Source organism: Rhynchophorus ferrugineus, unplaced genomic scaffold (assembly GCF_030347505.1).
Source record: "Rhynchophorus ferrugineus isolate W39M unplaced genomic scaffold, kcgeb_rfMv2 rfM2, whole genome shotgun sequence".
In the NCBI taxonomy this organism is placed as follows: Eukaryota; Metazoa; Arthropoda; class Insecta; order Coleoptera; family Curculionidae; genus Rhynchophorus; species Rhynchophorus ferrugineus.
The window spans coordinates 30,547,144-30,568,918 of record NW_027472581.1 but is presented as its reverse complement, the minus strand read 5'-3'; the positions used below and the strand labels follow the sequence as shown (position 1 = coordinate 30,568,918).

The window sequence follows — 21,775 nt, the reverse complement described above, 5'->3', positions numbered from 1 at the left end:
GTTCCTAACGTCAAAGATCATATCTATCAAAACAATGTGCGTGTGTGCGTTGGAGCACAGAATACATAGTTGGAGGAGTTTAATGTCGCGTTCCGAAACTCGCGTTTCTTTTGTATTAGTTTCGGCACGCGAGATAAAATGCATCAGTTTCCACGTCATTACATCAGTCAAACAAAAATCGCGTTACCAACAGTGTTTTATTATTTTTAATATCCAAATTTTAAATAAATAAAACAATTCGTACGGCTTAAAAGGATTTGACTTCAAGTCATATCAAATTAAAAAAAAAAGTTGTCTGTTACAGATGACTTTTGACAGATGACAGATGAATTGTCAACTGATACACGAAACAAATTCGTATATCGTGTTTTGTGCAGAGTGTTTAGTTAGTTAGTGTTTGTTTAGTTCGTGATTAGTGAAAAAATAATTTATATTTGATATGCCTCCTATAAGACGAAGCAATTTAGGTAGAAGAACCAGAAATGCTATAAACCAAGCTAATTACCGATCTAATCGTACTGCACAAGAACGTGACGACGGAAATGAACGTGAAAGAATTCGGATATCACAAACGCGTGAAGCGCGAGCGCGACATTCAACTAATAATCGCGCAAGTTTGAATCGAGCTGCTTTCAGTTACGATGTGTCAATTGACTACAGTAACTACCAATGTTTTGTTATTGGTTCTATGAACTTGGTTTGCTCACACTGTAAGGCATTAAAATACAAAAACGAAGCCAATGGATTGTGTTGCGCAAATGGTAAAGTGAAATTGATACCATTGGATCCACCACCAGAACCATTGTACTCATTGGTTTCAGGAATAGGAACAGATTCTATACACTTTTTGACACATATCCAACAATATAACCATTGCTTTCAAATGACTTCATTTGGGGCAACAAATGCAGTTCGGGAAAATTTAATGATTGGTTGAGCGAAGGAGCTATACTGGCTGCAAAAAACATAGATGTAAATGAATTAAATTTCAAAATTCAAGAACAAATTTCAAGCGAATTGAGGATATATAAATCAGTTGATTCGGCTACTAATCAAGATGATGTAGTCAACTATCCACCGGAATTTTTAAACTCGCTGGATTTGCCAGGATTGCCACCTCACAATCTTCAATTAAAGGTTGGATCGGTGGTTATAATGTTGCGAAATATCAACCAACCGCGTCTTTGCAACGGTACACGGTTAGCGATAAAAAAATTACTAAACAATGTGATAGAAGCAACTATACTCAAAGGAAAGTATAAAGGAGAAGATGTTCTCATACCGCGCATCCCAATGATTCCGACTGATGTGCCATTTGAGTTTAAACGACTACAGTTTCCAGTGCGGCTTGCTTTTGCTATGACTATAAACAAGTCCCAGGGGCAATCATTAAGTGTTTGTGGTATTAATCTAGAAAACCCATGTTTCTCACATGGTCAATTGTATGTTGCCTGTTCCCGTGTTGGAAAACCATCAGATTTGTTTATCTATGCGCCAGGTAATCAAACAAAAAACATCGTATACCACAAAGCACTACAATGATAATAATAATAATAATTATGATTCACATGATTAACAATAAAGCGATTACTTAATTTTCAATCCTTATATATGTTTTATTTAATTATTTTTTATTCACAACGCCCTATCACCAGGGTGATGGTTCTGTTCAGGAGAATTTTTTAAAATACGTAGGCACAAAAACTGCCACATTACAAATCTTTTTGACAGGACGAAGTCTGTCGGGTCAGCTAGTTTTTTAACATAAAAATATATCCTTTGCTCCATAACAATATACAAAATTAGTGATATAAAATGATAATATTTTACTAATAATCCATAACTTATACACTTATTTTCGCATTACCTACCGCTTATTTTGTCTATGAAATAATTATATTACCTCAATAAAATGTAAATACAAAATTAATCTAAAAGTGACTCCTAATCACAACTAGATAAACAAGGCGTATATAGAAAAGGACACTTAGTTGTGAAAACTGTCAGGCTAGATTAGAACAAGTGCTCATGTGCAGTTCTAGCCAATCGAAACTTGTATAGGCATGGATATAAGATTTTTTACTGTCGTGTCACTATATTGCGTTGCTTTAAAGACTGATATAGTTAACGCTCACTATTTTGCTTACGAAGGCAAAAGAAATAAAAATATAAAATATGTTTCCAATTTAGTTAATTAGTTAATTAAGTTACTTAGTTTCTGCCCAACCCTACCTGCAATGTTTTTCATTACATATCAAACAAATTATTATATTGCTGTTCTTGCACCTTGGGACCTTAAAGCATTTAGATCTATAATTTAAAAATTAAATAAAAAAATAACTCGAGACAATCTAAGAACCAAACAAACAGACTTTTTTAGAAAATAGACCAAAACATCGAGTAAACAACAATAAAACAATTCCCCTCCTACCATCCAAAGAGTGAACCAACGATGTGGAACCCGATTGTGTACGAAATAATGTACGGCAATCTAAAGCGGATGTCCCCCCTACCCATTCCCATGCGTGTCCATCCTTTTAGGCCTTTCGATATTTTCCTGCAATCTGATTTTTAGTCATAGCTGTACGTTCGGACAGAAAAAAAATAGAAAAATAGTATTAGAAAGAATGGACTGGTACGTACCGATGAGAAGTTTGGAGATGGTCAGAGCCATCGACGTGAACCAAAGCGAATCCTGCAACGATTGTGTATTGAAGCGATCTAACGCAATTCGCAGGAGGGGCAGGAGGGTAGTGGCGGAGAAGTGCGCGTCCTTGACGCGAGGTCAGAGTGGGTTGGCGGATATGGCACGCCCTCTCGAGGGAGTGGATGATAATTCGATTAATGTCTCTTACAGGTGAGTCGAGCTAATAAATAAAATTAATTTGAAAGCAAACAGCATGGGACTGAAGTATATCAGGGCGAGTTGAAAACAAAACAATGAAAATATTATCTTAGCTTGGATTAGTTTATTTTCTGTACAGTTTTTGTATATTTCCAAGTCTCTACTCGAGTAAAACCAGTGCTTTGTTTAAAATTTTTTTTCGAAAGCTATTCTTTTATTTGTTTTTATTTTAATTTTTCAGAAAGGAATAACACTGTGTTCAACTAATAATTAGCATGTTATAACATTTATGACATAATACCATATGGTTTGATTTTCTTCTTACTTCAGCATTATCCAAGTTTTTAAACTTCTGTGTTAACATAGAAGTAAAATTCCTCATATATTGTTGATAATCTCTTGGCTTCCTCAATAATAACAGACTAGATGACTGTAATAAAGAATCACAAGAATATTGATTTATAATACATAGATTACTAAAAATATATGTAATTTAATATTAAAAGTGTGATTAATAAGACTTCCGCAATCAGACATTTAAACTTTTTAGCACGTTTCCATTTTATTTGGGTTAGTTACCTTATACTTCACAGTTTAAAAAATTGGTTTTGTGCAACCAACGTAAAGAAAAGATAATGAAAAAAGTGAACTGACTAAATTTAACTGAAATAATAATTTTAAAAAGAATACTAGAATTTTTATGAAATTGAAGAAAATAAGTGTACCAGGTACACTAACCATGAAATATGGTAGAATATTGAAGCACTTTAATTAAAAATATTATCAATATTTCATAAAATCAATATAACTCTTGGCAAGGAAATTAATAAATACAGGTAAATACTGTAAAGAGTAGCCAATAATTGCACAGTAGTGAGAATAGTATTGTTGACATCCAGCTCCATGTTCCATATTTTCTAAGACAAAGCAAAATTGCTTCGATGTCAAACCTACTCAAAAAATGTATAATGATAATTTGAAGATACAGAAGCAAATGTATTTGGCAGTGGTACCAAAATATTAATTTTACATAGTTGAACCAAATTATTAGAGACTCAAATACATAATAAACGAAACAAATGAGGATCAACTTCAAACGTTATCAACAGTATTATTTACTCCAAAAAAAGGTTCAAATTTTGCTGAAACAGCTCGGTGTGGTATTAAATTACCTTGCAATATTTGATTAAATAAAATGCACAAATTGTAATTTTGAAGTTCATTTTAATAATAGTCATGTACTTTACAAAATCTGTGTTTAGGCATGCTTTAAAGTATCAAGTTTTCCTGTGAATTCTTCGATTAGATATCTGTTTAGTTTCTCTTACTTTACTTCAATGACAACATTTGGTTTATACATATGCACAATAAAAAAACAAATGAGACCGAACTTTAATGTTATCAACAGTTTTATTTACTTCAATGTTGCGTTAATTACACTTAATTATACATAATTAAATGTACTTAAAATAGTAAATACTTCCATTACATTGATATTATTGTTGTGAATAAATTGGAGACATTCAAACTATACTGGCTGGGTAACGCGTCGCAAGATCTTTCTATCTTGGAACGAAAATACACAACTTGTTTTTAACGCCTAAAACTAAACTATACTATAAATCATTGAGACACGAATTTATATATTTTTTTAAATATATAATATTATAGACGTCAGCCCTTCTGGGTTTCAGGCCATTTAATTCCAATATAAAATTAATGATCTAAAATATTTGCTTTTGCTTTCCCTGTTTTAGATACATATTGAAGTAAATAAACAACGAAAATAAGTAAACCGTACACGTTGTGCATTTGGGCAACTAATAACATAACCTCATAAAGCATTGAACTATTTGCATTTACATTGTTGAGTTATTCCATATTAAAATTGGCGTTCTTCTAGTTTCTCCTAAAAATATGAAAAATATAGAGGTTGAAGCTCACCAAGTGTCTAAAAATCGCTGTTAGTAAGTGAAAATGTAATATTTAATAGTCATGGTTTTTAATAATTAAAAAATATAAATTTTGAATGGTAAAAACATGAAATAATACATAGAAAAACTTAATAGGTGTCTCTGGAGAACAGTTTTATAACGCCTAATATCCCGATAATACTGTGATAGCCATTGTACTAATTTGATTAGATAATTTAAATATGTATTATAACAGGTCAATTGAAAAGTTCCCGGCCTACCATAGTAAAACACAGTTTTTTGGCAAAATTAGTTTTTATTTTGTTCAATATAATTCGCCTCAAGGGTGATACACTGATTATAGCGACCCTCCAACTTTTCGATACCATTTTTGTAGTACGATTTGTCCTTTGCTTCAAAATAGGCCTTAATTTCTACGATCACCTCTTCATTCGACGGAAGAAATTTTTCTTCCCAGCGAGCACTCTTTTGAGATCTGATAACAGGAAATAGTTGCTGGGGGTCAGATCTGGAGAATACGGTGAATGAGAAAGCAATTCGAAGCACAATTCATGGATTTTTGCCATCGTTTTCATTGATTTGTGACAAGATGCATTGCCTTGGTGAAGCAGCACTTTCTTTTTCTCCAAATGCGGTCGTTTTTCGGCGATTTCGTCCTTCGAACGGTCCAATAACTCTATGTAATAGTCGCTGTTGATCACTTTTTCAAGGTAGCCAATGAAAATTATTCCATGCGCATCTCGAAATAAAGACGCCATAACCTTGCCAGCCGACTGTTGCGTTTTTCCACGATTTGAAACGGGTTCATTGTGTGCAGTCCACTCGGATGACTGTCGATTCAACTTCGGAGTGAGATGATGGATCCATGTTTCATCCATTGTTACATATCCACGCAAAAATTCGGGTTTATTATGCTTGATCATCTTCAAACACTGTCCGGAATCATCCACTCGTCCTTGTTTTGGGTCAAACGTGAGCTTGCGCGACACGAGTGTGCTTCTGTTTCATTCAATAACAATTTACGGTAATTCAAAATCATTTTGTGGTTTTGATCGGTAACAACCTCTTTTGGGCGTCCACTGCATTCACCGTCTTCGTTGCTCATTGCACCACTACTAAATTTAGCAATCCTTGATGGTTGATTTTCCTGTGGCAGTATCCAGAAACTCGGCATGAAGCCAAGTTTTTACTTCAACTGCATTTTTCCCTTCAAACAGCAATATTTTATCAATACGCGAAATTTCTTTTTATCCATTTTTTTCACAATAACAAAAGCTGCTTCACTCAAAATGCTATAATTCACAAACTAACGATCCGACAGCTGTCAAATTTATACACCCATCTTTTGAGGGTTAGGACTAACTAAAAATATATGGATTCTAGTAACCCCATCTATGTGTCAGGCTGGGGCTTTACAATTGTCCTGTTATACAGCTGTATAGAAAAAAAATTGTCGTGAAGACAACGAATTTGTTTTCCAGTTGACTAATCCCTGATATCACATTTTATTTTTATTAATATAAAATTTAAATAAAACGATGAATTTAATTTATTAAAACAAATGTATTAAATAAAAATTATATATAGAAACAATATGTTTAAATATATACAAATTCACCTTTACATGTATTTTTGCATACATATGTAAATATCGGTATCATTCCATAAAATATAACATTATCTTTCTCTATTATTTAGAATTATTATTATTTATTAAATATGTTTTAATTCAAAAAAATGTCATATATTTATCATTCTTATTTTTAACGTAATAACATAATAGTAATTTTAGTTAATTTTATCCTGAAAATCATCACGTATTATAAGACGAAAAGGTTAAAAATTTATATTTAAAAGAAATATGTGTAAAATTATTGTGGCTTTATTAATATAGCAGGATCTACGATTAAAATAAAAAAATAGCTCAAAGACCTAAACACAACATAGTAAGACAATCTTGACAGAATTGCTAAGTTCGGCATGAGATATTGCCTTGCCTATATAAACTTTATCTCGTCTTAGTCTACAGATTTAGCTATAAAAGATTATAAACAAAAACTTCACTTATACACAATATATTTTTTAACATAATTGTTTACACATGTATTTTTTTGGCTTCCATGATTCTAATAAAACAAAAAACTACCTTGGTTAAGTAATCTTATGTCACAACATATTGGATATTTAACTAAAACATATTTATTTAAATACATTAACCCCTTTAAAATTTTGCGATACATATCTTCTTGAGGTGTAATCACACTGACCTATTTTTCACATATTTTTGACATCAACATGTTTACAAATATTGCCCAGTTGTTGGTAACAAGGTGAAGATATTATTTTGATTATTGTACACGCGGTTATATTTCTTAGAACGAATGTATGTTATAACAAACTAATTATTATCATTTAATTACGAGAGCGTAGAAAAACGTTAAAAGCTCTGTTCAAAATAATATATGGACTGAAAAGTCCCGGGCGTAGCCAATAAAACGCGTAAACGTACTGTAAATAATCATCAACGTAATCTCCATAAGAGTCACACAATCATTCCAGTGCCCCTCTAACATTTCAATGCCACTTTTGTAGAACGATTTATCTGTTGCCTCAAAATAGTCCTGTCACCAATTGCTGTCTAATCAGATGACGATCGTTTTGATTGTGAAGTGAAGTTATAGACATGTACCCATTGTCACATATCGACGTAAAATTTCCGGTATATTACGTTTAAACATGGCCAAACACTGCTCAGAATCACCAACACCTTCTTGTTTTTTATCAACAGTGAGCCAATGCGGCACCCACTTTGAACTGCGCTTTCTCATAGTAAAAAGTTCATGCAATATCAAACAAAGAAGTTTTTTATATCTTTTCGATATTAGCTAACTCAAACAACTTCACTTTTCGATCATTCAAAACGATCTTGAGGATTTTTTTGATGTTTTCCGTTGTTACCACCTTATTTGGACGTCCAATGCATCCACACACACACAACACAACCACGTTTATAGTCAGCAAACCAACGTTTTATTATTGTTTCTGATGGAGCGGAGTCCTTATGACACTTGTCAAGCCATTGTTTCGCTTGAACGGTATTTTTTCCATCAAGAAACAGTGTAACGAAATTGTTTTTGATCCATTGTCTTGAAAATAACAAAAGTAGTGTCACTCTTAATTCAATAACTTACAAAAGTATGAGTAGAATATCATAAAATTTTAACAGCTTTCGTTTGAAGATTAGTACTAATTAAAAAAGCGGTGAATACAATAAAACTAGCGCCATCTATTCGTTAGGCCAGGGACTTTTCAGTGTTTAAACCAAACGTACCATAGAAATTAAATGAAGCAATCAAATGCATTCGTGGATCTTAGCATAGCAATTCAAACTAAGTAATAAGTTCAAAGTAGTGACATCTAGATATTGTACGTCCCAAAATATTTCTCCAAAATTACCTATAAAGTTATATAGTATGAGACAAAATTGAAGGATAAAATCGAATAAAATCATCATAATAGATCGTTATATATTGTAATTAATGTCATTAAAAAATTGAACGAATATCGTTAAGAGTGGAAAACAGTGACGATCGACAGACCATACTCAAAACAATAAATATTTCAGATTTCGAGCAAAAGTTAAGGAAAAACTGCGGGAAGCAATATTTGGCGATTAAAATCAATCGAATCCTTCAATTAAAAAAGTTAATCAAATCAAAAGTTTTATTAAATTTAACATTAGGTATTTGATTGCTAACGTGCAAAAACTACTTTGACATCTTTCATTGTACACTCTGCGACAAAACTTTAGCACTCTTAATTTTCAGACACATTGGTCAAATTTGTGTACAAGAATATGTAACATTCGCTTTCCTTTTTTCATATAAAGTTAAATTGTATACGACACTAAACGTCATTCAAACTTTCTTCTGTTAGAGTTTTGTATTTATTTTATTAAATTTAACATTAGGTATTTGATTGCTAACGTGCAAAAACTACTTTGACGTCTTTCATTGTACACTCTGCGACAAAACTTTAGCTCTCTACAGAGTTTACTTTTTACCACTTAATAAACATATTTTTTTAGCTTTTAGATTTTAGGAAACATGTTAATCTATTGTTTATTTATATATTATAACGACATAATACACTTTTAATAGTTTATTTATTTTTCAGAGACAATGGCCAAATTTATATACAATAATATGTAAAATTCGATTTCCTTTTTAGATATAAAGTTAAATTGCACAAGGCACTCAAATTTTCTTCCGTTAAAGTTTTGTATTTAACTTTATACATTTGCGTGATGACATCAATTTTATTATCAATAAACTGCAACAAGCAAACAATTATTTTCAGAAACACTTTTCATCTTATTAATTTTTTTTAAGTAAAATTAAAATATAATTAGACAATCAAACCGTATCAAAGAGCTTTTGTTTATATTCAGAATTACTAATCAAAATTAACAGATTTGTTTTGCTAACCCGTTAACATCCTAATTTTAGAGCGGTTATAATTGTTCGGATTCTTTTTCTTCTATTTTCAGTCGGAATGGAAAAGAAAACGTCGCCTATAGATTTAGGAAGTTGGTTAAACAGTCAGACTATTAATCATCAAGGCGTTTAATATTTTTTATGTGAATTTGAATATAATTGTTACGTATATATAGTGTAGTAGTATAGTTGACTTACTGATATTTTACACTAATGTTTTATAATGAATACCAATAACAAACTCTCATTATCAACATTTTTATCACTCAGATTTTACTGAAAATGTCAATATATATTTCATTTCTAATTATTAATATTAATATATCGTATAGGAAGTACTAAATTCTTAATTATCTGAAGAATGAATTAAATATCAGTTAACACGATATCTGGTCAAGAAATTTAATATTCATTCATCATTTTTCATTCCATAATAATCATTTTTACTAAGCATTTACTTTCTTGATATACCTCTAGATATCGGACCTACAGTCCTTTCTTCACCTTAACAATGCACATGGCCTAATAATATATTAATAAAAAAAAGTAATTAGCACATCCTCAACGAGATCAGGATTAACGTATAAACGTAATTAACGTAAGGAACGTATTATATACGATAATGTAGAACTATATATGATAGCAATTATGTATACAGCAGCATCAAAATTGCATTATGTCTGTTTATTAACAACAATAGTAAAGCATTTAAAGAATTTGAATACATTAGGTGTTATATACTGGTAACAATGCGAAGTAATCAACTTTTAAACAACTTAGTTGTAAAATTTGGTAGTTTTGATTCTACATAAAATAATAGTTTCCCGTATAGAATTATTGAGTTATTCAGTGTATTCAGGCCATAATTATGAAATAAAAAAAATCTAATATATATTTCCGATATTCATAAAAGTTGTTTGATTTGAAGACATCTTCTACCTAAGCCCAACAAACACTTTCAGAAATTTGACATATCCTGCTATTGTTATCATAGAATTTTAGTTTATATAGTTAAAAATATTTTCTTATGTCAATGACAAAATTTGGCCTGGATGGCCAAATAAGTTCCACGAGAAACAATGAAATCATACCAAAATTCAGTCCAAAATATCAAAGAAGTTTCAGACCTCTTAGCAGTTGGTGAATGAACTGTTTCCAGGTGTTTACATGCGATGCGAAAGATTCAAAAGAAGAGGTCAATTCAAAGAGTCAATTCAAAAGAACATGATAATTAAGAAATGGATGAAAATGGCGTGAGTTATTCCAAGAAAGCCAACCATATCAACACCGAAGTAAACTATTCATAGCCATAAAGACCAGCAATATCAAGTTACAGACAGACATTGTAAACGTTGCGAAGGATCCACTGTTACACCTCGAATGAGAAGTTCTCTCTCACCCAGCATACAGCATAGCTTGGTGGGCTCATAATTTTAAAGTACTAAAAATGAATCGATGATTGAACCGCTCTCAAACCAATAAATAAATGTGTCAAAAGTGGATTTGGAATATTTACTAATATATGATTAATAGTCATTGCAGTCTCTCTACAGTAACTGTAGACCCATAGGCCTTTATTTAGTCTCTAATAAAATAAAAGTTAGTAGCACTTTTCAATATTTTCATCAGTTAGTACACTTTACTATACAACTTACAAGATCACATGGTTCTCTTCAGTCTATATCCTATTTCCGTGTTCTCAAAGAGTTGCACTTTGGTGTTAACATGGAAGTGGAAGGTTTCTTCATGTCTTGTTACGAATAATTTAATTTCCTCTATGCCAGTTGAAATCTGAAAGTCTCGGTGTAACTAATTGTTCCTATAGCATCTGGGCACACCCACAATACCTCTCAGGATATCTAAATTATTTATATTATGTTTATATTACTTCCCTCAGAACATCTCAAATATCATAAATAAATTCCATATAGGTTATATTATTTGCTTGTATAGCAGCAACTTATTATGTACGTATTAATTTAGATGTCGCGTAAATAACCAATATTTTTTTTTGTATTTTAATTTGACTTCTTCTTTTTGATATGCTCTTTATAATGAAGTTATGTACGACATATTATTATTCTTTTTAAACGCGAACAAAAAATATACCTTAAATAAATGGTGATGTTACACGCATATGTTTTAAATTATTCCAGTTGATAAAAAATATTACTTCATGGTTTGAAACAACATTCTATATATACCCTGATATATTTTTAGCAATATATATTTCATTATAGCGGAATTACCAGAGAAAGTCTGAAGGTGATTACGAACACAAAAAAAAATTATATATCAGAACTCAAAAACCAAAATATTTCTACTTCGTTGGATACAATGACAATAAATTAAGAATATGTCCTTAAAAGAAATTTTCAAAATGTATATTATTTTCGAGAAATATACCTGTTGAAGTTGATCTAGAATCTCAATTTACAGTTTTAACTTAGTAAACAACTGACTACCTTTAGATCTAGAATATACCTTATCTCTCAAGAGCAAAAGGAAAGTTTACATTATATTAAGTTTGATTGATCAAAAAGCGAAATTAACTGTTCTCGAAACATTATAATTTAGAAATATCTTTACATTTTCAATAAATATTTTACATGGAGACTTTAGATCGAACTTTAGTTGCAGAAACAAATTGATTAATGTTCGTATAGGGTTATGTTGATACATAACAAAATGTATTGCATGGCATGTGTGATTCTTTATTGCAATCAGTTACTATTAAAATTACTCTTAAGACAATAGTACAATCAAAGTTGCTATTTTGGTATGTTAGACTGGATAATTTGAATAAGGAACCTAAATACATTCATAGATTTTAATTTACTGCAATTAATAAAAGAGCATCATCATTATCTTCTTCTTCCAATATGCTTCTACCAATCTACTTCACAACTAATACGCTGCTGCTGATCTTACAGGACTCCGAACATTCTTCACTAAATCTAGTTGGCGGTCGGCCGCAGCTGCTCTAGCCTCGGCAATGTTATTTTCCTATTTTACAGTTCGCTTTCTATGTCATGTCTTTAATTTGTGAACTGTTTCACTGGATCTTTCATCCAAAAGGTCGATTTCAGCACAGAAATCTGTAAGGAATTCATTCAGTCTCGCTCTCATTTTTTCTTCAATTATACAATGATTGTCAAATCTTAAACAAATGACTTCACTTCTAGTACGATCCCCATCGCTTCTCCATCAGCTGGAATTGCGCAAAAATCAACAAAAAAAACATTCAACATATCATTTCTACATTTTCTACATTATAGCGGATACAAACAAGGTTTTCAAACATTATTCGAAGAAATTTGTAGATTGTATTTAATTTATTGTTCATCGTAAGTTACGTTTCCCATTCTTCAAACAGTAAAAAACAAACGAATACCACATTTAAAAATAATATCGTGTTTTAAAACGATCTAGGTACCGATTTTTCTTATTATCTAAGAATGTAATTTCTCCGTAAATAATGAAGTATTGCTCATTCAAATCTCGAGTCGTGGATTAGAACAAGATGTGCAAGAATAATCGGAAGGGGCAATGCCAGTACGACATCCCATTGACGCAAGAATTCAGTTTTCTTAAACGGCTTTTGCAACATGTAGTTGAATGCTGAAAAATCATTTTGTCATGTCTTTTGGCATGTAAGTCGGTCACAAGTTTTCCGCTCAATTTTCTACGCTTTGGATTATATTACATCCACGTTTTATCTTCCATAACACATGATACAGAAAACCTTTGAAATACATGATATGGGAAAAAAACAGCATTCGAGGTATCTTGGCTTAAGTCCATACGGCACTCAATTCTTTTTTTTCATGTTGTGTTTGGGTTGACTTGTTGAGCCGTTCATAAACTACCCCCTCTTGATTTTGTCATGAATAAAAAATAATCAGCTCACCAATGATGAGATCCATGAGTTTAATTTTTCTTCAAACTAAATAAAAACTGTCACTTCAGATAAATTGGATTTTGGTAAGGCTGATATAGTTAAGACACAAAGAAAGTGTATCACATTTTGATGTAAATTAAGCAGTATTACGTTGTTTTTCTCAGCAATATATTCACCATAAAATAACTGCTATTAAAGTTTTATTAACTAAAGTACATTTAACAAAAACGCTACAAACTAATTCCAGCACTTACCAGGCCTATAAACTATTTTTAAAGGTTTCACAACAGATGGAGCCACTGTGTTTGATTACATTTATTATCAACTTCATTTTGAAGCCTCACTTATAGCCATCACTTTTGACTATGCACATTTCGTAAAAGTATGAACAAAAATCTTTTTCAGTACGTTGAAAAAATTTTAATTTCATATTGATCGCGAAGGCTATCCAATACTGTAAGAAGCTTATAAAGACAATAAAGCTTCAAAATAAATAGTTTAAAACTAATTTGTAGGCCTAATAATATTACTTTTTAAATCAATCTTACTAAAAATGACATTCTAATAATGACCAATAGTCTACGCAAAGTTATTTTGTACATACGTCATCCAAATTGACGCTTTGACGTCACAATGTTGCTGTATCAACTATGAGTTTTAGTTCAGTTTGGCTTTGACATACAACAAAATTCTAATCTATATAAAATAATTGCTCTTAATGTTATCAAATATAATTTATTTTAACATTGTAGTACATCCACAAACTACAGTTAATTATACAGCCAGCCACAACAGTTTATAAGTTAGAGTTATAACCTCTTATCACTATGCTTTCAATAATTTTGCATCCGTCTGACAACCGGATGATTGACTTTGACAGCCTCGTTAGTTTACGCGTTTGAACTAATCAGACAGCATTGTGTCTTTTTTTAACTAGAATAAAATGAGAAGGAAAATATTGTCTGATTCTGAAACGAATTTACAAATTGCGGCAGGCAATACATTAAACGTCTTGATGACGTATGTACAAAAAAAAACTGAATAGACTAAATCTAATTTATGTTTTTCTACTGTTGTGAGTATTGTTGTCAACAGTAAATACTGAAACTATTTTTTTTACTTGATGATTAAGCGCCTTGGCGTTTAACCAGCTTCCTTGATCGAATACATTTTCTTTTATTTCTTCTATAGATATAGCTATATAGCCACAAAAGTAAAAATAAAAAAAAACCTAAAAAATTCTATCCACTCTAAAATTAGGTTATTATTGGGTTACTAAAACAACGGCATTCCCGGTTACAAAAATAGACGATTATGAATCCAGTAAAAAACCAATTTAAAACACGGGCTGCAGTGTCAAAATGAAACTGGTTGCTTTCAGGCGAGCGCTGAAAGCCTTGAGACGCTTCCGCATGAAGAAGCGCGAGATCAAAGACACCCTCGACTTCAGGCTGTTCAACAAGAAGGCCGTGCTTGGTATGATCTACTGGAAGTCGAAGAAGGAACCCAACAGTTCGGAACAAAGGTAGGTCTATGTACGTTTTTTCATATCGTAGCTGTAAACTAACAAAAACCTAACAATCGATCGGGCTAAATAACGTAGCTATTGTATAGGAGCAGTTTTCTATTGTTTACGATGCGCTTTTGTTTCACAATGTTTTTATTATTTCATGCGTGAATGCCAAGAACGACATTGACGTTTTGAATAACGTTTTTGATTATATATATATATATATATATATATATATATATATATATACAATATATATATATATATATATATATATATATATATATAAATATATATATATACAATATATATATATATATATATATATATATATATATATATATATATATATATATATATATACAATATATATATATATATATATATATATATATATACAATTTGCCATCATATAATATATATATAGTCTATTCAGAATTATTTTGTACATACGTCTAAATTTGTGACGTCAAAACGTCGTAATGTTGCCGCATCAACGCTGAGTTATAGTTCAATTGAGCTTTGATAAACAACAAAATTATAATCTAAATACAATAATTGAACAAAAATGTTATCAAATATAATTTATTTTAACATTATAGTACATCTAAAAACTACAATTAATTATATAGCCAAAATAGTTTATATGTTAGAGTTATAACGTCCTATCACTATTGCTTTCAAGAATTTTGCATACGTCTGACAACCTGACCTGACCTGACGCCTGACTTTGACAGGCTCATTCGTTTAGGTGTTCGAAGTAATCAGACAGCATTGTGTTTCTTTTTAGCTAGAATAAAATTAGAAGGAACAGATTGCCTCATTCTAAAACGAATTTACAAATTGCGGCAAGCAATACATTAAACATCTTGCTGACGCATGTACCAAAAAGTCTTTCCATATTCCTTCCAACGAAGTTTTACATCAAGATTCATTCCGAAATACTTGGCGTTGTTGCTATATGGAACGATAGTATTATTTATTGTCATTGGTGCTTATGTGATCTGATTATACGTAAATTGCCCATGCACAGATTTACAGATAACAGACATTTATTTTTCAGGTTTGAGTCAAATTACCAGTCACCATTGCTAGTCACTTGTAGTATCATCAGTAAATGTAAACATCGTGATATTTTCTATTTGTGATATATCACATATGTAAAGTAGGTAAAGAATTGGCCCCAAAACACTTCCTTATGGTACAACTGCTTTAGCATATTTTATTGTAGAGTAGGCTTTCTCTTATTTGATTCCAAACAGTTTGTTGTAATATAAGATTTTAATAGTTCAGTGTGTTGTTTCGAAACATTTTCTGTAGCTTATGAACACGGCCTGATCGAAGGCTTGTGCAACACCTAATAATATAGCTGAGCATACGTTTTTACCTTCATGGGCTTCTTCAATTACATCTATTATTCTATGAACCTGGTCAATAGTGGAATAATTGTTAACCCAAACTGATGTGTAGGTATTATATATTTACTCTCTATAATCAGTTTTATTATTTTCAACAGGGGTTTTTCAAATGCCTTAAATATTACTGATAGCAGTTAGATAGGTCTATAACTTTTATTTCATTTGGTAATTTTCCAGGTTTGGCGATCATTGTAATTTCGGCCATCTTTCTTACATCTTGAATATAGTCGAAATACTGCGCATCAGTCAAGTAAGTGAGTTTTATAATATCTGGAGAATTGAGGAATACATACTGATGTATTTTCTCGCACTCGTCTTGCTTGTTAATTAATCCAAGTACATAGGAAAAGTAGTAATAAATTAATTGTAAATTTAGATTGTACTACGCGTATCTAATAAAGATGTTATTAAAAAAAATAACATCTGGAGAATATACTGGATGGTGTAGCAGTTCGTAGCGCAATTTATTGATTTTTGTGGCAGAAACTGAAAGTGTGATTGACCGACAAGTATAACAAGAGAACACACGGTTGCTCTAATGGTCTAATGGGAACAATTGCGGCACCCATCTCGCAGATTACATCTTCTAGTTGACCCACAGCCTTACCCACCTTACGTTCTATCATTCTCCGATTGCCCAATATCATTCTATGGATTTTATCGACAACGTAACTAAGAAAATCGCTTCTTAATCACTGAAACTGATGACGCAAAATCACCAGAGCATTTATCAAGCGTTTCCTTAGTTTGATGATGTATTTTTTATGAAAAAAAATCTTAAACAGCACATAAAAACACTTCTTTCTATTTTTGTTAAAATTGGACACAAACTAAGTGACATAGCTGGCAGTTGAGGGCAGCAGTTATATCACTTATGAAATTATCGAACTGCCCTATCAAATGAAATCCAGATAAACCCTCCTTAGTAAAATAAAAATTATAAAGCTTTTTTATAATTATAATTTAATTTTATATTATAATTTTAAAATTTTTAATGAAACAATTCTATAAAAGAATTGAACACTTGTTATTTAAGTTATATATCTTCATTTTCAATAATTTAAAAAAGGTTTACATATAAGGTGAATAAACTCGACAATTACCCATTGTGTAGTTTCTTAACTGAAGCAGAACCAACTCATGATTCACCACACGTGTTTTTCCAACGAAGTAATTTACAAGAAGTGACCTATACAATACAAACGAATTTACCCAAGCAAGTACGCCCTATTTAACATAAATATCTGAGTAATTCGGTACATTAAGTCTAATTGCCGTAAACAGATTTAATTCCTAAATGTTAATTTATTTACTAAACATTAAAGTAAATGTGTTTGCTGAAATCTGACGACATCCAGATAAATATGACGTAAAATAAATCAATGCCGCTTAAGATTCCCATATCGCGATTTACATTACTCGGAAACTTATTCAGTCTTAACCAAATAAGATTATTAAATTAGTGCTAGAAATTGGTTTGGAATAACCGAGGTTGTTTAGTATCAGATAATTTTTTAAAAGTTAACCTGTTGATAATATCCGTTAATAGTTATGACTCACTGATATAACTATTTTACATTATTTCCTAAATCTGTCCATCTATAATTTTTGCTGTATAATTTTTTAATTCGTTTTTAAACATCGAATTTTAAAATGACAATGGTAAATTATCACGTATAATTTGACAAATAGATTGAAAAAAATAATAATTAATATATAAATATTGCACTTCTCCCCAAAATGACTGTAACATTTCTCAACAATGATCAAAACAAAGAACAAAAACGATAGAAGCAAAGTCCTAGCCGAGAAATAAATTCAATTTACAGATTCCATTAAAATTGCAGACGGTATTACTCATGAATGAATTTCTGGGTTATTATCATTAGTAAACCGATGTTTATCTGATATTATATTTTATAATGCAATGCTAATTACCTGGGGAATATAATTAGTCAAGAGTCAATGCAGCTATTTAATATATCTTAATAGCTAGCAGAGTGGTTTACGAAGTTGTGAGCTTTAATTATAATTTAACTTTAATTAACTTATTTATTCTAATATATCTTTAATATTGTTATTTATTATTTAATATACTGACGATCATTATCTATCATTATCAAAGAAATAAAAAAATGAACACAAAACTAAAAATTTACTTAAAAATTTTGTATTAATAAAATTTAGGCAACCAAGGAATACAAAAATATTAGAGAAACTTAACGCCAACTGAAGCAACGTAATATTCCATATTCAATAACAGTAAAGGTAGCTATTTAATATATCTTAACATATAGCAGAATGGTTTACGAAGCTGTGAGATTTAATTATTATTTAACTTTAATTATTTATTCTAATATATCTTTAATATTGTTTTTTTTTTTTAATATATTCACGATCATTATCTGTCATTATCAACGAAATGAAAAAACGAACACAAAACTAAAAATTTACTTAAGGATTTTGTACTAATAAAATTTAGGCAACAAAACAACTGATAGAGCTAATTAAAAGGGAAGGAAACCAAGGAATACAAAAATATTTAAAGAACCTAACATCATCTGAAGAAATGGAATATACTCTTTCGAAAATACAAGGGTTTTCTCGAAGGTTGTTACAGTCGAAAACATTTAAAAAATCCACAAAATGGTTTTGAATGACCGTAAATTGAAATTGAATGAAATAGAAGACACTCTAAAGATATCAACTGAACGTGTACATCATATAATTTACGAATATTTGGGTATAAGAAAGCTCTGTGCAAAGTGGGTGCCGCGCTAGCTCGCTTTTGACCAAAAATAACGACGAGTTGATGATTCGGAGCAGTGTTTGAAGATGATCAAGCGTAATAAATCTGTGGACTTTTTGTGTTTGTATTCGATATGAGACAATGGATGAAACATGGCTCCATTTCGCTCCAAAGTTCTTCGACACTCATCCGAGTGGAGTGCACACGATGAACCCGCTCCAAAGCGTGGGAAAACGCAACAATCGGCTGGCAAGGTTATAGCGTCTGTATTTTGGGATGCGCATGAAATAATTTTCATTGACTACCTTGAAAAAGGAAGGACTATCAACAGCGACAATTACATGGCGTTATTGGGCCGTTTGAAGAACGAAATCGCTGAAAAACGGTCGCATTTGAAAAAAAAGAAAGTGCTGCTTCGCCAAGACAATGCACCCTGTCAAAAGTCAGTGAAAATGATGGCAAAAATCCATGATTTGGGATTCAAATTGCTTCCTCATCCTCCATATTCTCCAGATCTGACCCCAGCGACTATTTCCTGATCTTAAATCTCAAAAGAATGCTCATTGGGAAGAAATTTTCCTCGAATGAAGAGGTGATAGCCGAAACTGAGGCCTATTTTGAGCAAAGGACAAATCGTACTACAAAAGTTGTATTGAAAAGTTGGAGGGTCGCTCTAATCAGTGTATCCCTTGAAGGGAATTATGTTGAATAAAAAAAAATTGCTTATTTTGCCAAAAAATGTGTTTTACTCTAGTAGGCCGGGGACATTCCCGGGCGAAATATCTGTAGATGAGGAAAACAATTTCAGTGACTCTCTTAACACTCCATTTCAAACCAACCTTCCACATGAAATTTTTACTGTTTGGGAAATAAAACGAACAATAGTGAATCAAATTAATGCCAAAATCTCCCGGATTTGACCTAATCACTGGAAAAATTTAACAAGAACTGTCAGGAAAGACCTTCAAGTAAATAACATTTATTTTTAAGGCCATGTTACGTCTAGACAACTTCCCTAGCACTTGGAAAGTGGCCAAAATCATTATGATTCTCAAACTAGGGAAAAGTCAAAAGAAGTTTCCTCCTATAGTCCAATAAGCCTATTACCTGTGATATCCAAGGTTTTCGAGTGTCTATACATCAAGAATCTCAAAGTAGTCAGAGAAGAAAGAAATATTATTTCAGAGCATCAATTTGGATTCTATAACAAACATAGAGCAAGTTCACAGATTTGTTAATCAAATAAATAAAAATTTAAACGAAAAATAATATTTCTCGGCTGCATTTCTTGATATATATCAAGCTTTTAATAAGATGTAGTACACTGGGCTTCAAGTTAAATTGAAAAATCTACTGACTCATCCGTACTTTCAACTACTAAGTCATATCTTACCGACATTTCATTGTGAAACAAGGTGACGAATACACTAAACTCCTACATCCAATATTTCTACATCCAATGTTTCGCAGGGCAGTATTCTTGGCCCATTGTTATATCTGCTGCTATTATGATAATATATTCTGACGATACAGCGATTTTATCATCTCACGAGGATCCAATATCAGCTGCAAGGAACTTCCAACTACATCTCAACAATAAACGTGTCCTAATAAAGCATAAAGCATAACTTGGACTTAAACTGAAGCTGATGTATTGGCTCATAGGGCATAAATCCAAATTATCTTTGTATAAGATGATATTGCTGTACAAATCAATTCTTAGACCCATATGGACGTATGGTATCGAATTGTGGAGTACTACTAGCAAAACTAACAATGCTATTCTTCAGAGATTCCAAAATAAAGTGCTACGTGCCATATTATGTCAGTAACAACCTAATTCGAGATATCTCTCTGTTAATCAAAATGAGCGTCATCCGAAATGCCGATATAAAGTACTCTGAAAGAAAGTCAGTGTACCCGAATGCGCTCTCTAAACAATTAAATATGCGCGATGTCAGTGAAGTGCATAGGTTAAAACGTTTACTACCATCCGACTTGATTAATAGACATAAAATAGATGTTAGAATAACATAGAATAGTAATTATATTAAGTTATAATAATACCAAAGTTTGTACATGAGATTACTTGTTGATCTTCTACATGCTATTGTATAACATAAATCTGATTAAATACTTATTACCCATTGGGCAGATTATGGAATAATAAGAGAACAATAATAACTTTAAAAAAACCTAATAAAATTTTAATATAATACCTTAAAATAACTATAAATAAAATTCGATTTTCGTCATTGACTAATTAATAAATTAAGTAATACTTATAGTATTATCTATTAGTTGCTTGCATGTAGTCTGATATTCTTGAAAAAATGTGTACAGTATATATTAATCAATAATTAATATTTTCTATCATTTTCTACAACTTTTCGCATTTCCCACGAAACTGTATCGAAACAATTGAGTTTGACAATCATCAATCCATTACCGCACTTCTTTAGCTTTTAGAAAACATGTCCCAGCTAAATCCTGCTGCATCAATCTAAAGAAGTTGTAATCAGGTGCTAAGTTTGGTGAGTAGTCTAGAGGTGGCAGGACTTCCCATTCTAGCTACAACTGTGTATTCTTCACAACTCTTACAGCATGTAACAGAGTATTATTATGCAAGAAGATGACTTTGCATCTACTCGCTATTGCTGTTTTTTTTTTCAATAATATGTCGTTGAATTTGTTCAACTGACGTCAATAAACATTTGCAATAACAACTTTATTCGATTTTTTGCAGATCATAATACACTCTGCAACATCAAAACATCCATTTTTTAAAATTTGAATCCAAAACCGACAATTGTTATATGACGGAACAACATGACTATAAGGCTCTAAAAGTATTTGACGAACTTCGTCAGCTAAATCAAGCTATACAATAAAGTAATGAATCAAAAAATAATGATAAATCAA

General features: G+C 31.3%; 1 protein-coding gene across 1 annotated transcript in view; it reads left to right on the top strand.

Annotated features, from left to right (window-relative positions):
* Nucleotides 1-2,612: 2,612 nt before the first annotated feature.
* The window catches only part of LOC143190548 (protein unc-13 homolog 4B), a 69,848-nt gene continuing 50,685 nt past the window's right edge, over nt 2,613-21,775 (top strand). The window contains exons 1-2 of the mRNA XM_076394905.1: nt 2,613-2,857; nt 14,558-14,701. Of these exons, the coding sequence (XP_076251020.1) occupies nt 2,628-2,857; nt 14,558-14,701 (374 nt within the window). The 5' untranslated portion in view covers nt 2,613-2,627. The remainder of the gene's footprint in view (nt 2,858-14,557; nt 14,702-21,775) is intronic.